General features: G+C 40.1%; 1 protein-coding gene across 4 annotated transcripts; it reads left to right on the top strand.

Annotated features, from left to right (window-relative positions):
- Nucleotides 1-5,175: 5,175 nt before the first annotated feature.
- LOC117569291 (zinc finger and SCAN domain-containing protein 2) lies at nucleotides 5,176-15,331 on the top strand. Of its 4 annotated transcripts, none has more exons than XM_052004258.1 (3): nucleotides 5,176-5,439; nucleotides 7,783-9,485; nucleotides 12,100-15,331. In XM_052004258.1, the coding sequence occupies exons 2-3, from the start codon at nucleotides 8,708-8,710 to the stop codon at nucleotides 13,539-13,541; spliced, it is 2,220 nt and encodes a 739-aa protein (XP_051860218.1). In that variant the 5' UTR covers nucleotides 5,176-5,439; nucleotides 7,783-8,707; the 3' UTR covers nucleotides 13,542-15,331. The 4 variants fall into 4 exon arrangements, with proteins under 4 accessions (XP_051860218.1, XP_034106287.1, XP_051860219.1 ...); XM_034250396.2 differs by lacking the exon at nucleotides 5,176-5,439 and adding an exon at nucleotides 6,218-6,334; XM_052004259.1 differs by lacking the exon at nucleotides 5,176-5,439 and adding an exon at nucleotides 6,223-6,347.
- Nucleotides 15,332-16,291: the final 960 nt, after the last annotated feature.

Raw genomic sequence — 16,291 nt, 5'->3', positions numbered from 1 at the left:
CAAAGGCAAACGATAAAAAGCTGCATCATCACCACCTCGACCAGGACAACATGCTGGCGACACTAAGAAATTGTGTGTGTGGCACAACAAGTTGCAAACTGAATTGTGCATTGTGGCAAAGCCGAAACGAAAGTGTGGGTTCAAAAAAAATAGGAAGGAGTTGAAGTTGGAGTTGGAGTAAGAGAATGAAGTTGAACTCGCACCGGAAACTAGCAAGTAAAACGATTTACGATTCGTTTAAAAAGTTCTGATTAGATAACTTGCCTTGGAAAAGAAGAAAGGAAAGCGTTATACGCTGGATTTTAAGTTGATCAAGAACAGCTTGTAGCAGTTGCACTCGGAGGTAGAACAATGCAAAGTAACATATAATAGTTCTCCTTTTGTTGAGTTCTCGATGATTCGCAACTTGTGTTGCACCATGAGTCAGCTTTACTCCGGGAATTTGCTTGTCGTTATGATTGTCGTATTTTAAAGTTTATCTGTTTAAAATATGACGATATATTTCTTAGATAGGTTTTTTATCTTTTCTGAAATTTAAATTCAGTTCTATATTTAATGTTTTCCAATTGAATATATTTTACTGTTTGTTCTTATAGTTATTTTCATTGATCAATAACAATAAACTCTTTTAATAACATTTTAATCATTAAATAAAGGTCAACAAAGAAGTTGAGATTGTGTTGAATTTATTCTAATATTCAAGGTTATAAATATATTTTATTTGGACAACCCAATTCATATTGCTTTATATGCTCAATTAAAATCTTCTAAATGTTGAAAAATTAACTTAAAACTATGTTTTTGCTGAATTCTTTTGATTGAACAAAATCTAAACATGAAATTGAGATTGTATTGATTTTATCAATAAAATAAAGATATACTTTTCTGGCATCACATTTAATGTTGCTTTATAAGTTGTACTCATTTGTTCTATATATCTCAATTAAAGCATTCAATCGTAGATGTGAATTAGATGAGAATTTTTTGATTATACAAAGCGAAGCATGAAAGTGAGATAATATTGCCTTGATTCTAGTATCATCTATAAAATAAATATATAGTACATATAGTATTATATATTGACAACATAATTGATATCTGTTTTATTCTTAAAGTCGGATTGAACTCGGCTAAAACGATACTATATTATATATGTTATTCTATATTAATATAATAGTATCTACTATATTATATACTGTAAATAATACACCCAATTCGTATAAAGTCCCATAAGCTGCATATATTCATAAGCTGACTAACAACTTCCATTTTTTTGTCAGTAGTTGACTGATTACCTTTTCGAAAGCTGATTATCACACGGACCTCAGTTGGCTGCAAAGTTATTAAGTAGAAGTTGATAGCAGCTGGCTTAGAGGCTTAAGAAACTTATGCACTGGTTTAACCTCACTCACATTACAGAGAGATGCCTTAAAGCCATATTGTAATAATAATAGTTGATGCCTCCACTTTCAAGTTGGCCGCAAAACTTTAACTTAATCCACATTAAAACGTCTTCAATCAAGAGAGCAACAGTCCAATAAAATATATGTATGTATAAGAATGTGGGTGACAGAAGTGCAAGTCAAGTGGTCTTTATCATAATCATAACTTTAATTTGTTGAAAATATTTGCGTATAGTTAAGTAGATTTAAGTGCAGCTGCTGTTGTTAAAAGGTCTCTTAATGAGTTGGAATTAGTTTTCGGTGAAGCGAAAAGCCAAATGCGAAGCCGCAGAACCGCAAAAACCAGACCCCAACCACATCAGAGTGGTTCGCCGTACCGTTTGGAATGCTTTTGCTGTTTATCAAAATGCGGTGGCAAGCAAGGAAAAAAGCGATAGAGAACTCGCAGATGGGAAAGGGAGGGAGAAGGTGGGCAAAACTAGAGTTGTTACTTGTTACATTGTTATAATTTATGGAAGCCAGTTACAAGTTCAAAACAAATAGAATTACAAATACAAATGCATAGGACATTAGCAATGTCGGGACTTGGAATTAACACGGTGCCGCAACCTCCGATGAATTCTCAGCATATTGTGTGTGTCTCTCTGTGTGTTTGTGTGTGTGTTTGTGTGTGTGTGGTAAGCTGCTTGACTTTGCAATCCGAATGCCAACAGCTTCCACACAAAAAAACCAGCATGTTAAGTAAACTTTATGGCCAACAGTTCTTCTGGGTCCTACGAAGAAGCGAAAGAAAATTGCGGCGCGCAAATAAAACCAACGCAAAAGTGAGGCATCAAAAAGCAACAACAACAGCAACAACAACGTGCAACAACTATAAAAACCTGCAACGATAGTAAAATGCAAATTGGGTGGCCGTTGGGCGGCATATTGTCGACGGGGGCAGAGCTGTTGCTGCTGTTGTTGTTGCTGTCACTGTTGGCTGTAGTTGCTGATGTTGTTGCTGTTACTAGCTGACAGGCAGCAATCCCTCGTACTGTGTTGTGTTGTTCTCTGCTCTTCCCTGAGTCCGGCTCAGCGGCAAAACTTGCAAAAAAAAACCAGAGAGTAAAAGAAGCAGAGAAACATCGCATTCGCATTCGCACTCGTAAAATAAAAGTAAAGTGCAACAGCAATTTGTTTGCACAATTGCTGAATGCGGCCATTGCTGTTGTTGTTGTAGCTGTTGCTGCTGCTATTTGTGTTGCTGTTGGCACTCGTCGCATTGTTTGCTTTGTAGCCGGTTGTTGTACATTTTTATGACAGCTCAAATTGGCCCCCGTCGCCGTTGTAGACGCGATTTGCCCGCCAGCAACACTGTCAGCATATGGCAATAAATGCGATGGACTCTCGCCAGGACTCACTGCTAAGGACACAAGGGAATGGGAATGGGAATGGGAATGGGGGGATGGCCAGACAGATGACTGACGGCGATTGGCGTCTGATTTGTGTTTGGCAGCGTTAAGTTCATTTGATGCCTGCCCGATCCCTTTCTCTTGCAACACTCTGTACTCAACTCTTTTTTTATTTGCTTTTGGCCTCTGCTCCATTTAATTTTCTATTTGGCACTCTGAAATTAAAATATAAATCCTGCGCCGCTTTTTGACAACTTTTTAAGCTCCATTAGTGTTGACGAAAGAAAGCATAACAAGGCAGCCAAGTCCGAAGGGAGTCCAAGGAGCTCCCCCCGGCGACTGCTGGGAAAAAGGGTCAATGTAACCGCGCTGGCAAACCGCAACGCGACAGGACATCTTCTCTGTCTCAGTCTCTCCATCCAAGTGCTGCCTGCTATTGTTGCTGTTAACCTTGAGGGGAGACGTCCCGCTCTCCACAACTACTGCCTACGCTCTGCGCTTTGGGGTGTTGCTTGCACTTCCGCAACGCGGCAAAGGAAGAAAGAAAGCAAAAAAACAAAAAAAAAAAAAAACAGCAGCAGTAGCAACAACATTTAACTGTTTGGCTGTTTGGCATTCATTGCGAATTTAAAGGGCGGCTTAGTGACAGGAATAATAAGGAAGCCCGCGACGGAAGCGTTGATGACAACGCCAGCCAGCCAACCGAAGAGTGGGGAAGTGATGGCAAGTTGCGTCCCAAATAAACCGCAAGGGACATTGGACTTGGGCATCGGCATCGGTCTCGGACGCGGACACGGACGCGCGGCAATAACAAAACAGCAATGGACAACAGCATTGGGCCACAGGGCCATGAGGCATGATGTCCTTGTTGCTGTTGCTCGTTCTCGTTGCCGTTGCCGTTCTGGTTATTGTCTCTTGCCTCCTTTTGATTTGGTTTGCGCTGTGCAAACAGAACCGAAAAACCAAATGAAACCAAACCAAACGAAACCAAACGAAACGAAACGTAACGTAACGAAATAAAGCCCAAAACCTCAAAATGTTAAAAAGGACAACACACACAGGCAGTCAGCCCTGAAGGGAGTGTGGAATGGAGTCGAAATGGGGAGGAGGCAGGGGGAGATATGAGGGAGGTGCTCTTTTCATTGTTGACTGCTGACTGTTGGCCGGCAATGGTTAGTGCCGCTTTTTTGGCCAGAAACTTGTGTGTCAGCTTTTGGTCGAGAAAACTATGCGGCAATTGTTCGCATCCAAATGCAAAATAATCAAATTAAACGCTTTACTCGAGGCAGCGTCATGTGAGGACTTTACTTCAAATCTGGCCATAATTCAGCTTAAGTTAGCACCTCCCTCCCTTCTCTATCCATTCTCTGGCCACACAGCAAACAATGTTGGGTTATTTTTAAACGTGGCAAGCAAAGGCAAAAGCAGCAGCCATCCATCTATGCAGGCAGCCAGTCGACAGTCAGTCAGTCAGGCTGGCTGTCGGGCTGGCTGGCAGTCGGGCAGGCAGCCAAGTGGCAGACATCAAAACACAACCCCCTCGGCAATGTTCGATGTTCATAGCAACCCTCGCGACAGCTCACACCCCACTTTAGCTGCCACCCTCTTCCTCTTCGTTCCCCCACACCCTACTCTTAATGCCTTCCTGCTGCTGCTGCTGTTGCATAATTTTCGGCAATCCACAAGTGTGTGTGCTCGCCTCCTTGGGCTGCTGTTGCGCCTGTATGCGTGTGTGGCACTCGTTACATTTGTGGCAAAATCCGCTGAGCTGAGCGATTGCGCCGGCGCATTCGATGTTGATTGTTTTTTTGGGGGTTGCTGTTGCTGCTGTTGCTATTGCTGTTGCTGTTGCTGCTGCTGCTTTGGCTGCTTTTTGGCTATCCTCTGCTGCTTGGCTACTTGTTGTGTCTTTGTGTTGGTTTACCCAAAGTACAAAACAAAAAAAGAAAATCACACCAAAAAATCATAAAGAACCATAAAGAAAGCGATATTGAAAGGCGGCTTATCGATCTATTTGCCAGCAGCGCGAATTAATCGCAGCGCTTAGGAAATTAGTTACAGGCTTACAACTGCAACCCTTTCTGCTCATTTGCTACGGTTTCGCATTAAGCGACACCACCAACAGCAGAAGCAGCAACAGCAACAGCAACATTGCCACCACCACCAAAAACTTTTGGCTCGCGTTGCGTTGCGTTGGTGTTGTTGGATTTTGCTGCTGACCCGAAATCACGCACACTCGCTGTAAATTACACACACACACACTCACACTCAGTAGAGATGAGAGTGTATGTGTAGCACAGTCACGACGGCAACTGTGACGTGACGGTAACAGCAACGGGCAACAGCAACTGGCAACTGGCAACGGCAACAGCAGAAGCAACGGATACGGCTACGGCAAAAGCTGCGAAAAACCGAAAACGCGCTGAGTAGAAGAAGGGAGTGGTATGTCAGTCAGTAACTGACGCACACAGCACAGCGGCACAGCAAAAAACGAGTCCATCTATATATTTTGAAAACAATATTATTAACTACACAAATTGTAATATAAATTTGCTAAAAATTCCCAAAAAAAAAGTGCAAGCTGAAAAATAATATTATAAAGTGCAACAGCAAATGCGCGAGAGAGGAAACAACAACAACAAAAGGTGTGCAATTTTCAACAGGCTAAAATAAGTGTATGAAATCAGAGCGAGTGAAAAACATGACAAAATTAGTTTTTCATTTCCCGCAAAAATAGTAAAAACAAATAATCAAATTTGTTTTGTCGTTCGCGTTTAAACTAAAAGAAAACTCAATTTATGCATGGCTTGATTTTCCGCTCGGCGCTGCGGCAATATTCGACTGTAAACTTTTGTTGCATGTGACGTATGCAACAAAGTGCCGTCTCTATGCGAGTGTGAGAGTGTGTGCGAGTATGTGTGTGTGTGTGTGTGTGTGTGTCGTATACCGCAGCAACGACAGCGACGAAGACACTAACGACCACTCGCTGTAGAAGCGAGCGCTGCAAAGTATGCAATAAATTCTCGCATTGTTTATGTGCAACGCGCATGGTTGCTGCGGAGGTGGAGACGGAGTCGAAGGCGGAGGGGAGCTGGGCAACAAGCGGCAGTCGGTAGTCGGCAGTCGGTAGTTGGCAGTCGGTAATCGGTTGTCGGTAGTTTGACAGTGTGTTTGACGGCAGGGGGGAAGGAAGGGCGGCACACACAGTGAGGTAGGCTAAGGCAACCAACAGTTGACTATTTGTTGCATGTACTCGCCGCACTCGCTACTCGCCAACGCAATCGCTACTCGTTGCTCTCTGCTCGTTATACACTCGCACTCTCGTTCGTTTGCTCTCTCTCGCAAGCATGCTTGCTCTCTCTCGCGGCGTCGTGTTGTCTCTTTCGGCGTGTGTGTTCGCGTTTCAATTCACAAAACATTCGACAAGTGCAGAGTGAAACAAGTTGTTGTTGCTGAAACACAGCGAACAACGAAGAAAATTTTCCACACGACATTTTTCGCTTCGCTTTGAAACGTGGAGAAATAAATTTGCAAAAACAAGTGCGTGCGAAAAGTAAATACATAATAAATATGCGAGAAAAAATCAACATTAAGTGAATGTGTTATTTTATTAATGCCCCAAATAACGCACAAATCAAAGCCTAAAAGAAAAGAAAAAACAACAGCAACAGCAACACGAGCGCAAATGGGCAATTGCAATCGAAAGTCTGCATTTCCTAAACAAAGCCAACGAGTCCACGAGCCATGCGCCATTTTAAAAAGTGGGATAGGGATAGAGAGATAGTTTCGTGTGCGTGCGTGCGCGCCTTCCATTGGAAGAGTACCTCATGTTGCCTTCCTCGTGTGCCTCTCTCTCGCAGCCCCCTCAAAATGAGCGGCCCACACACTGAGCATTCTCCCCACTCAAGCTTCCACTTTCAGTATAATAAATAAACTGATTCAAAATGTTGCGAACAAGTGCAAAGTAAAAAAAAAAACAACCAACATAGAACGAAAGAAATCTAAATTCGTATAAAATAATTGCCATTAAGTGCTGCTGTGTGTGGTGCTTTAGTTGTTGATTTTTATTGGAAAAAATCTCTCTATGCTCTATTTATTATGTGAACAGCATCTGCGAGCACGAGCGACCGAGAGAGCGCGAGTGATAGAGCGAGTGAGAGAGTGAGGTGGCAAGAAACAGTGCGTGCCCGAACTTGTTTACAGTTCTAAACCAAAGACAGTGTCTAAATTATGCAATTTGAGAGACAGCCATCAAATGTTTTCAGTTTAATGGCATTTTAAGACCCTATATACTGCATACAAGAACAAGAACTGTTCCCGAATAGTGCCTGATTTAGAATTAATGAGTATTAAAATACTAAGAGATTCCCTACGATTTTTCTGCACGCGCCTAAAAGCAGGCAATGAAATTTTTAAGCATGCTCGATAAAATTTTAATGCTATCCTTTAGACTTTCCAAGCAAGATTAGACTATATAGAGTATTGCGTCTTGCGACATACTTAATTTGACTATTATAATATCCAAATAATCTGAAATTAAAGGAGAACTTACAAGAACCTCTGTTTTTGGAATTCCTTACGATTTTTCAACACGCGCCTAAAAGCAGGCAATGACATTTTTAAACATGCTTGATACAATTTTAAAGCCTGACTTAAGTTATATAGAATGCTGCGTCTTAAGACCTTCTTATTTGGACTATTAAAATATCAAAACATTTTTAAGATAAAGCAAAATAAACAAGAAATAAGTGCTAAACAATCTGTTGTATAAAAATAATTTTTAAATCAAACTCTTTTCTACCTTACTTAAAATTAAATCTTAAAATTGCAATTTTAAAGCTTTTTCTTCATTTTTGTTCTATCTTAAACATTTTGTTGATATTTTAAGAGTTAAACCTTATTTGTTTATTACTTATACCTCTACACTGTTTTCAATTTTTCAACTGTGGCTAATCTCTGCATAAATCTTTCTTCCTATATCTATAAAGAACTTTGATAAATGCACGGGAACGGCAAACGCAACAACGAAAGCAATACCTTTAACAGTTTCAAAGTGATTTTGGCAAACGGCGAAAGAAAAGTGATATAAATCAACAAACGAGAAACGAAACTGCAGATGTTATAGGGTGGCTAGTTGAGGTGCCAGTTGGCAGTGTGCTGAGGGCCAGTGCGGCAGCCTGAGCCACAGCCAAAGATAGCAACAGAACAGAAACCGAACCGAACCGAAAAAAAGAAGGAATCGAAGGTGGAGTCGAAGACGAAGTCGAAGTCGGTAATTGCGAGCCAGAATCAAGATCAAGGATGCCCGCTAGCCGCAACCGGCACAGGAACGGGCACAATACAGCAGCAGCAGTAGAGTTAGAGCAAGCAATAGAGTTGAAGAGAGAGATAGAAGTAGTAGAAGACGTAGAAGTAGTTGTTGTTGTGGAGGAGGAAGGATCTGCGGAAGTAGCGCTACTCACAAGGCAGCTCATGTCAATGTCGAAGTCAAAGTCGGAGTCAAAGTGAAAGCATTTTACTGCAGACGACACTGGAGTCGATGTGAAAGAAGGTTGTGCTATATCTAAATAGTAAATAAAGTAAAGTAAAGTAAAGTAAAGTAAATAAATAATAAATAACAAAACATAAACATAAGCAACAAAAGCATAAATACAAATACAAAATACAAATACAAATTCAACAAAGCAAAAAAGCAAACAAAGAGCAACAAAAGCCCAAAGGGTACATGATATAATATATACAAACACACACACACACCCACACACACATTGCATATATATATAGTAGATATATGTATGATGTAAGGCATCTGGCATCTACAGTCATAAGTAGTTTATAAAATTTTATCGAACGGTCCAAAACTGGCAAGTGGCAAAAGTGTGAGCGCGTAGCAAAAGCAAAAGCGGAGACACAATGTCTGTGGACTTTATACTGCCCAATCGCAACAAGATACAAACGATTGCCTATGCGAGCAAGAAGTATGCGACGACGGCTGCCACAGAACTCCAGAGCTGGCGACGTCCCAAGCCAAAGCCGAAGGCGGCGGCGAAGCCTCGAGGTGGACACCAACAGCAGCAACACCAGCAGCATCATCAACATCTTCAGCAGCCACAGCAGCAACATCATCAACAGCAACAGCAGACAACACTGCGCAAACTGAGAGCAGCGCCCAACTGCAACAATTCGAACAATTTCAATCCCCATTCAAATGCGAATCCTCATGAGGATGGCAAGTCCTCGGTGCTGCGGAATGCCAATAACAATAACAGTAACAGTAACAATGGCCATGCCAAGATGACGACGCTCAAGTCTAGCCCCAAGCCGAAGGAGACCAAGCGAAACGGAAGAGCTGCGCTCAAGCGTGAGATAATCGAGCTGGACGACGACGACAACGACAACAACGATGTCGAAGATGATGAGGACAATGTCCATAACGATGATGCTGTCGAAGATGCTGATGATGACGACGAAGATGATGATGATGTGGGTACGCCACCTGACGAACAATTGGAATGGTCGGCAGCACAATCGCTGGTGCAAATGAACTCCAAGCAGGAGAAACAGCGACGTCTGGGAGCAGTCATAACAGCAACAGGAGCAGCAGCAGCAGCAGCTGGAGCAACAGCAGCAACAGGAGCAGCAGCAACAGCAGGAGTTGGAGGAACAACCACAGCAGTATCAGCAGCCGCAGGTAGGTGCAACAGTTAACCACATTTCCGCTTTCCGTTTTGGGTTTCCCATTGGGGTCTGCTGTTTCCATTCACTTGCCTTTTCCTCTGCTCTCCCCCTTCTATTTGAGTTTTGTTGAGAAGTTGCGTCACAACAATGTGAACAGGTGGCTGCGACAATTTGTGTACTCGTGTACTCGTATTTATTTTTAGTAGCCATTGCCCCAATGTTACGCCCACCTTTTATGGCCCGCCCACTGCGGCTCCACTAGGGCTATGGCAACGCCAGCAGCAACAGCAACAACAACAACGACGTCGGCCATTGGACGCCATTGCTCGTCCTTCGCTTTTTTATGCCAGCTCCATGCGCGTGTTTGACATTGTCGCCGTTAGCTAATCTTTTTAGCGTATGTTGGCATTTTTCATGTTTGCCTTCTTGTCGATGTCGATGTCGTTGTTGCTGTCGTTGTCGGTTGTTGCTGTCGTTGTTCTCACTGTTGCTGTCGCTGCTTGTTGCTCTTGACAAAAGGCAGAGCAGCAAATGCAAACACGAAAACCAACACGCGTCATTGTCATGGGGTCGTTGTTTAGTTGTTGCTGCTGTGTGCGTGGGGTGGGGGAAGGGGACAGGGCACTTCTCTCAGCAGGGTGGTAGTGAGTGGGGGGAAAAATGGCTCGCGCTCTTTTACTTGTAGTCGCAAGTCTTATCGATTGAGAAGGCGAAATGTAACAGGTCAGCTCTATGCCAGAAATAATGGCGTCAGTGAACAAAAAGCAACAGCAACACCAACAACAACAAAATATCAACAACAAGATATACATTGTACATATAGAAATGTCTGATTTATATAATCGGAGGGGTGACACTGGCTATGCATGCACAATCATGGTCACACCAAAACCATTCAAACTGTGTAGTCTATATATAGTAAAGCAGCTTTGCGAAGGCTAATCGCATATGAGTAGGATAAGTCAACTGATTTCCATGTCATGTTGTAACGAAATTTAAAAAAAAGGTTGCACGGAAATTTCCTCAATTTATGTATAACACAAATACAAACAAAGACTTACATTTATTTTTATTTACTTCTTTATTTATGGTCAATATAAAGAACTGCAGAACGGACTGTAAAAACACATACATATTAAGACTTTTAAGGAATTTTTAAGTTACTTGGGAAACCAAAATATTACGGCTCGTACTTGTTTACAAATTATTTGTAGCTTTAGGAGAATACACAAGCAAATAATAATTTTGTTTGATACTAGTAATAACTGAAAGTCCTTTATCAGTTCCTAATTAAAGGCAAAATAAATATTTCTTTATTTAAATTTCAGAATTTACAAAAATTTAATAACATATAATAGTAACCCTTAGCGAAACTATTCAAAAGAAAATCTATTTTATTGTATTATTACAAAAGTTGCATTTAATTTTGTAATAGTTCTTATAGTTTATTTAAAGCTTAGTCACTGGAAGTCACTCTTATAACAAATTAGTAAGAATACTTTTTCATAAAAAAGAACAATAAGTTGTTTGATAATAGTAATAAAAGTAAATAATAAAAGATACAGTCGAGTGTGGGCGATTGTGAGATACCCGCTAAAATAAAAAGCGAAAGAGTGCGGGATTCATTTTAAAATATACTAAAATTATATACAGCAAAAATACGAAATAATATACCAAAGGCTTTACTTGGTATATTTATGTAGTTCTATATTCAACATATACCTAGAGTGCAATATACATAAATATGTTATATCAGATTGTCAGTCAAAGCAACCAAGACCCGACGTTTTTGCCCCTACAAAAATATTTCTTATGTAACCTCTACATATAAATGTATAACTTCTACCTTTCTACCTTATGGGTACCGGTTATAATAACTCACAAGTTCCAGCTTAAGTACTTAAATTAAAAAAGTATTTCAATCTCAGGAATTTTACTTTTATTTTCTTATTTATCTTAAAGCATTAATACTGCATGTTGCATTATAAATTTTCTTCAATTAATTTCAAAAACTTAACCAATGAAATATCTTAATAATTGCTTCTCTCCCATCCTAGTTAAACTTGAATAGAACTAATAAAACTATTTATTGATACGTCTTAATAAATCGTAAAATGTTACAAGGCTGCATTTCCAACCATTCGTCATTCTTCAATTAAAAACGCTAAATTGTTTCTAATCCATTCCAATAGTATTGGACATTCATGAGATCTTTTTTTAGTCTTAACATTATATAATTCCGCAGCTTGGATGTGATTTCCATAACGTGGCTTTGATCATTGCGACTCTTATATCGCCAATGCAGGTGGCAACTCTGGTCAGTGTCATCACTAACCAAATAAGCTCAGCGAGTTATAACAACCCTGTGATTGTGTGCCAGATGACATCGGTTGACAATATAGCGAAACATGTGATTTCTTTTGACATTTGTTGAGCAACAGTTGAAGTGCAATTAGGAGCTGCAGAAATTCTAGAATGAAATTAAAAAAGAAAGCAACGAGAGTAAAAAAGAATGCAGCAAAAAATGATGAATTACCTTTGGACTGTCAGTGATTATTTGTTGATTTGTTGTTGATTAATTTGGGGAACTCTTGTGTTTGCAATAACAATTTAAACATTCTTTGCAGTATCTATGCGCCGTCCAGTGGCCTTTGGTCGCGCCCCAGCCGAGGATGGCAAGGTGATCTTCTATGCGCCGCCAGCGAATGCAAATGGCGCTGCCCGTCAGCCGCAGCCCATCACAATCAAACGCGAGAGGGAGCAACAGGTGGTTGCAGCTGCTTCGCCTTCGTCGGCCATCTACAGGGGACGCAGCGTGGAGGAAACGGAGGCAGCACATGATCTGCTGTCGCTGTCACAAAGCTTGCCACCGCTGATTCCACCCTGTGTGGTGACCATTATGAAGCAGGAGGTGGCACACAAGTCGCAGCCGGAGCACTTGCCCATCATGCAGGAGATCTCGAATACTTCCAAGTCCGTGGTGCAGTCGCCACAATCGCCGTTGCAATATCACGGCAGCAGTGGGGTTAGCTCGAATATCAGATTCATTGGCAGCAGCTCATACGACATGTTGCACAATGCGCCGGAGGCATCGAACAATTGCTCGCCCTTGACGCCGCCCAACTCCGATCACAGCTCCGATGTGGACATCGATATGTCCTCATCCTCTGAATCCGGCCAACTGCATTGGAACAACAAACAACCGTCGTCGTCGTCGTCGGGGCAACAACAACAACGTACCTCCGCCCTGAAGATGTGTCTCAACATGCTCGATGGCCGCACCAAGGCCAGCAAGGCAGCCAGCAAGGACAAAGAGCACCAGCAGCGACCCAAAAGCATCAGCAGCCAAAGCAGCTCCATTGCCGTGGCCAGCGATTCGTCCAACAGCGCAGCAAGTGGCGCCTCGGCTGCAGGCAATGTTGCCACCGCAGGTGGGGGCAGCAATGTGGCCACCGCGGGCAGCGGCGAGAACTATGCGAAACGCAAGCGCGGCTGCTACAAGTGCACCGAGTGCGGCAAGCAGTATGCCACATCGAGCAACCTGTCGCGCCACAAGCAGACGCATCGTTCGCTCGACTCGCAGTCGGCCAAGAAGTGCACCACATGTGGCAAGGCCTACGTCTCGATGCCCGCGCTGGCGATGCATCTATTAACGCACAAACTATCGCACAGCTGCGACATCTGTGGCAAGCTCTTCTCGCGTCCCTGGCTGCTCCAAGGTCACCTCCGTTCGCACACCGGCGAGAAGCCCTACGCTTGTGTCCACTGTGGCAAAGCATTTGCGGATCGCTCGAATCTTCGGGCGCACATGCAAACGCATTCGGGAGACAAGAACTTCAAGTGCCATCGCTGCAATAAGACGTTTGCGCTCAAATCGTATCTGAACAAGCATCTGGAGTCAGCTTGTTTGCGGGATGCGGGTGCCATATCGTTGGGCAAGAGTGTGGATGGGGATCACGATGAGCCCGATGATGATGATGAGCTGATGAAGCATGATAACGAACAGGATGAGCTGGAGGCGGATGAAATGGACAGCGATGAGAACAGTCAGGATATTGTGGTAGCTTAAAACATCCACATATATTATATTAAAAACTAAACCAAAAAAAGAGAATCTAATATCCTACAACTAACCTTACCTAATCTTAAACGAAAACAACTTTATACCAAATTCCTAGAAGCAATACTCGAGCACCCTTATATCGAATCGAATTAAGCAAATGTTTACGAAGAAACCAATTCTCAAATCAATGCAATGCGAATCAGTCGAACTAGCCGCTTATATAGTATGAGTATGGGTATGAAAAGTAGTGTTTGAGCATGAGATGGAACCCTTAGGATGGAGATGCAATATAAAATAATAAATGATGATGCCATGGATCTCAAGTCAATAGCATAATTTCCATATACACTATATAGTATATGCATATACTTACTTAACTTACTTATTATCAGTATCGTGATCATTCTATTTATTATACATATAATACTATGTATATCTTTATGATTATACTGAATCTATTTCCGGTTTTGGGTACAATAGCCGAATGAGCAATACAACATTCTCCAAAAGAAAACAAAAATGAAAAAGTAAAAAACAACGTTGAGCATTTTTATTGAATGAACAGGAACAAAGAGCAAAACAAAAGGTTTAAAAGGAAATCCAAAATGTAACTTATAGTAAAAATCTGACACAACGAATATTATGGAACATAAGTAGAAATTCTATATATATATACAAATCACAGATCAAATAAGAAGCATATATACAAGTCAACAAGAAGCAGCAGCTATAGCAGAAGAGTAAATGCAAAACAAAAGCAAATTATATATACATATATATATATATATATATAGCATATACTTATCTATATGAGAAAAACATATTGAGTACATAGCGAGCAGAACCAATTTGCATGTTTTTTTGGGTAACAAATACTTACTTTAAGGCATCGTTTTTAGGGCTCTAGAGATTTATATAGGTACAGGGTGACTATATAACATATACTACTTAACTAGCTAAAAAAAAGAAAACTAAAAACTAGACCGAGTATTGTGCAAAGGAGAATCCTTTCAATCCAGCCAGACAGCCAGTCGAAAGTTTTTGGAGATTCGTCATCGTTGAAAGCGTTTTTGCCAATACTCGTGCTTATATAGGCAAAATATAATACAAATAATAATAATGAATGAAAAAAAGCTCATTTCGAATCTTAGCAACTAATCAACTAGTGGACTTTTTAGCACTTCCTGTAACTCTCTCTCGCTCTTAGTCTTTTGAATATTTACTTAATGCAAAAACCAAATACATTTACAAACAAGGCATCAACAAGTTCGGTAGGCCAACAGCAAACAGATTAGCAATTGAAATTGATATTGAAATTGAATAATACTCACCACAATTTTAAAAACAAACAAAAACAGCAAATGCAACTTTACATTCTTAACCCCTATTTAAGATGAATAACTTCCATAATATGCTCTAACTCGGATAAACAAAAAACTACTTCAATTACTTAGAAATGATTAAAATTAATGAGAATACAATTTAGAAACATATCACAAGGACAATACTTAAACATTAATACATTCAAATTTAATATAAAACAAAACGAAACAAAACAAAAAATGGAATCAATTAAGAACATTGACAAACACACACACATTCTCATACAAAAAAAAGATAGCAATTTGCAACATAGTTATTTTATTACTAGACTTAGCTTATGTACATATTTAATCCAGATTATAAAATAATTTTATACAAAACCAAAAAACCAAACAAACAAATCCCAAAATTATAGCTTAAACTTTGGCAAACGTCGAGGTTCAATATTCCGTGCAAATGTCAGATAAACTATATACATAACATATATATCCATTTGGACGGAATTATTCCCAACATGATTTGGGATCGGCATCAAGAGAAGAAGATGATGCGAAGAAGAGATGTAGATGAAGATGGAGGAGAAGGAGGAGGAGAAGTAGATGAAGCACTTGTAAAACAAAATGATAACTAAAAGCAATTCCAAAAGTAAGTGACATAGTTTTAAAAATCGTAACTCTATATAAAATTACAAAAACAAAACAAAATAGTATATATAATATATATACAAGAAAACATGTATTTATTTTACGCGTAGTTTTTATTCTGAAAAAAAAAAACAAAAAACAAAAACAAACCATAAGCAAGCGGAGGCCGACGAAGATGTAAACAAATCTAAAAAGCAAAAACAATTTAATTAAATTGTCAATTAAAATTATTTCATAATTTAAGAATTAATGAAAGCTGACGCTGATAGAGGTTATTTTTTAATGCATATATAAATAAATATATATATAGAAGTATATATATTTAAAAACAACAACAAAAAAGAGGCAGTTTTATATCAAAATTAAGCATAGTAAATGGAAGAAGAAAGAAGCGAACACAAACAAAAACATTGAAAACAATTCGAACTTAATTATACAACGAGAAAAAAGAAAACAAACAAACAAACAACAAAAACCATATATTAATTATTAACTTCGGAGGTACATGGACAGGCACACACACACATAGACAAACACACACACAGACACATCCAAACAGACACAAAATTTTATAGCAATAAAAGGAAAAAAATGGAATTATTATAAATATGGTATAGATACATACACATACAATTACAAGTACATTTGCCATATGCCGTATTAAATAGTAAACAGATAAAAAAAAGTAAATGAAAAATGAACAAAAAAATGAGATTAGAATTTAGACCACAGTGCTATGTGCAATTGTTTATAGGGCCATAGTTCGAAATCGTGTTTATGCATGGCTTT

The sequence above is a fragment of the Drosophila albomicans genome, chromosome 3 (genome assembly GCF_009650485.2).
Source record: "Drosophila albomicans strain 15112-1751.03 chromosome 3, ASM965048v2, whole genome shotgun sequence".
Classification (NCBI taxonomy): Eukaryota; Metazoa; Arthropoda; class Insecta; order Diptera; family Drosophilidae; genus Drosophila; species Drosophila albomicans.
Note: the sequence above shows the minus strand (reverse complement) of the source record. Positions and strands in the feature narration are given on the sequence as shown.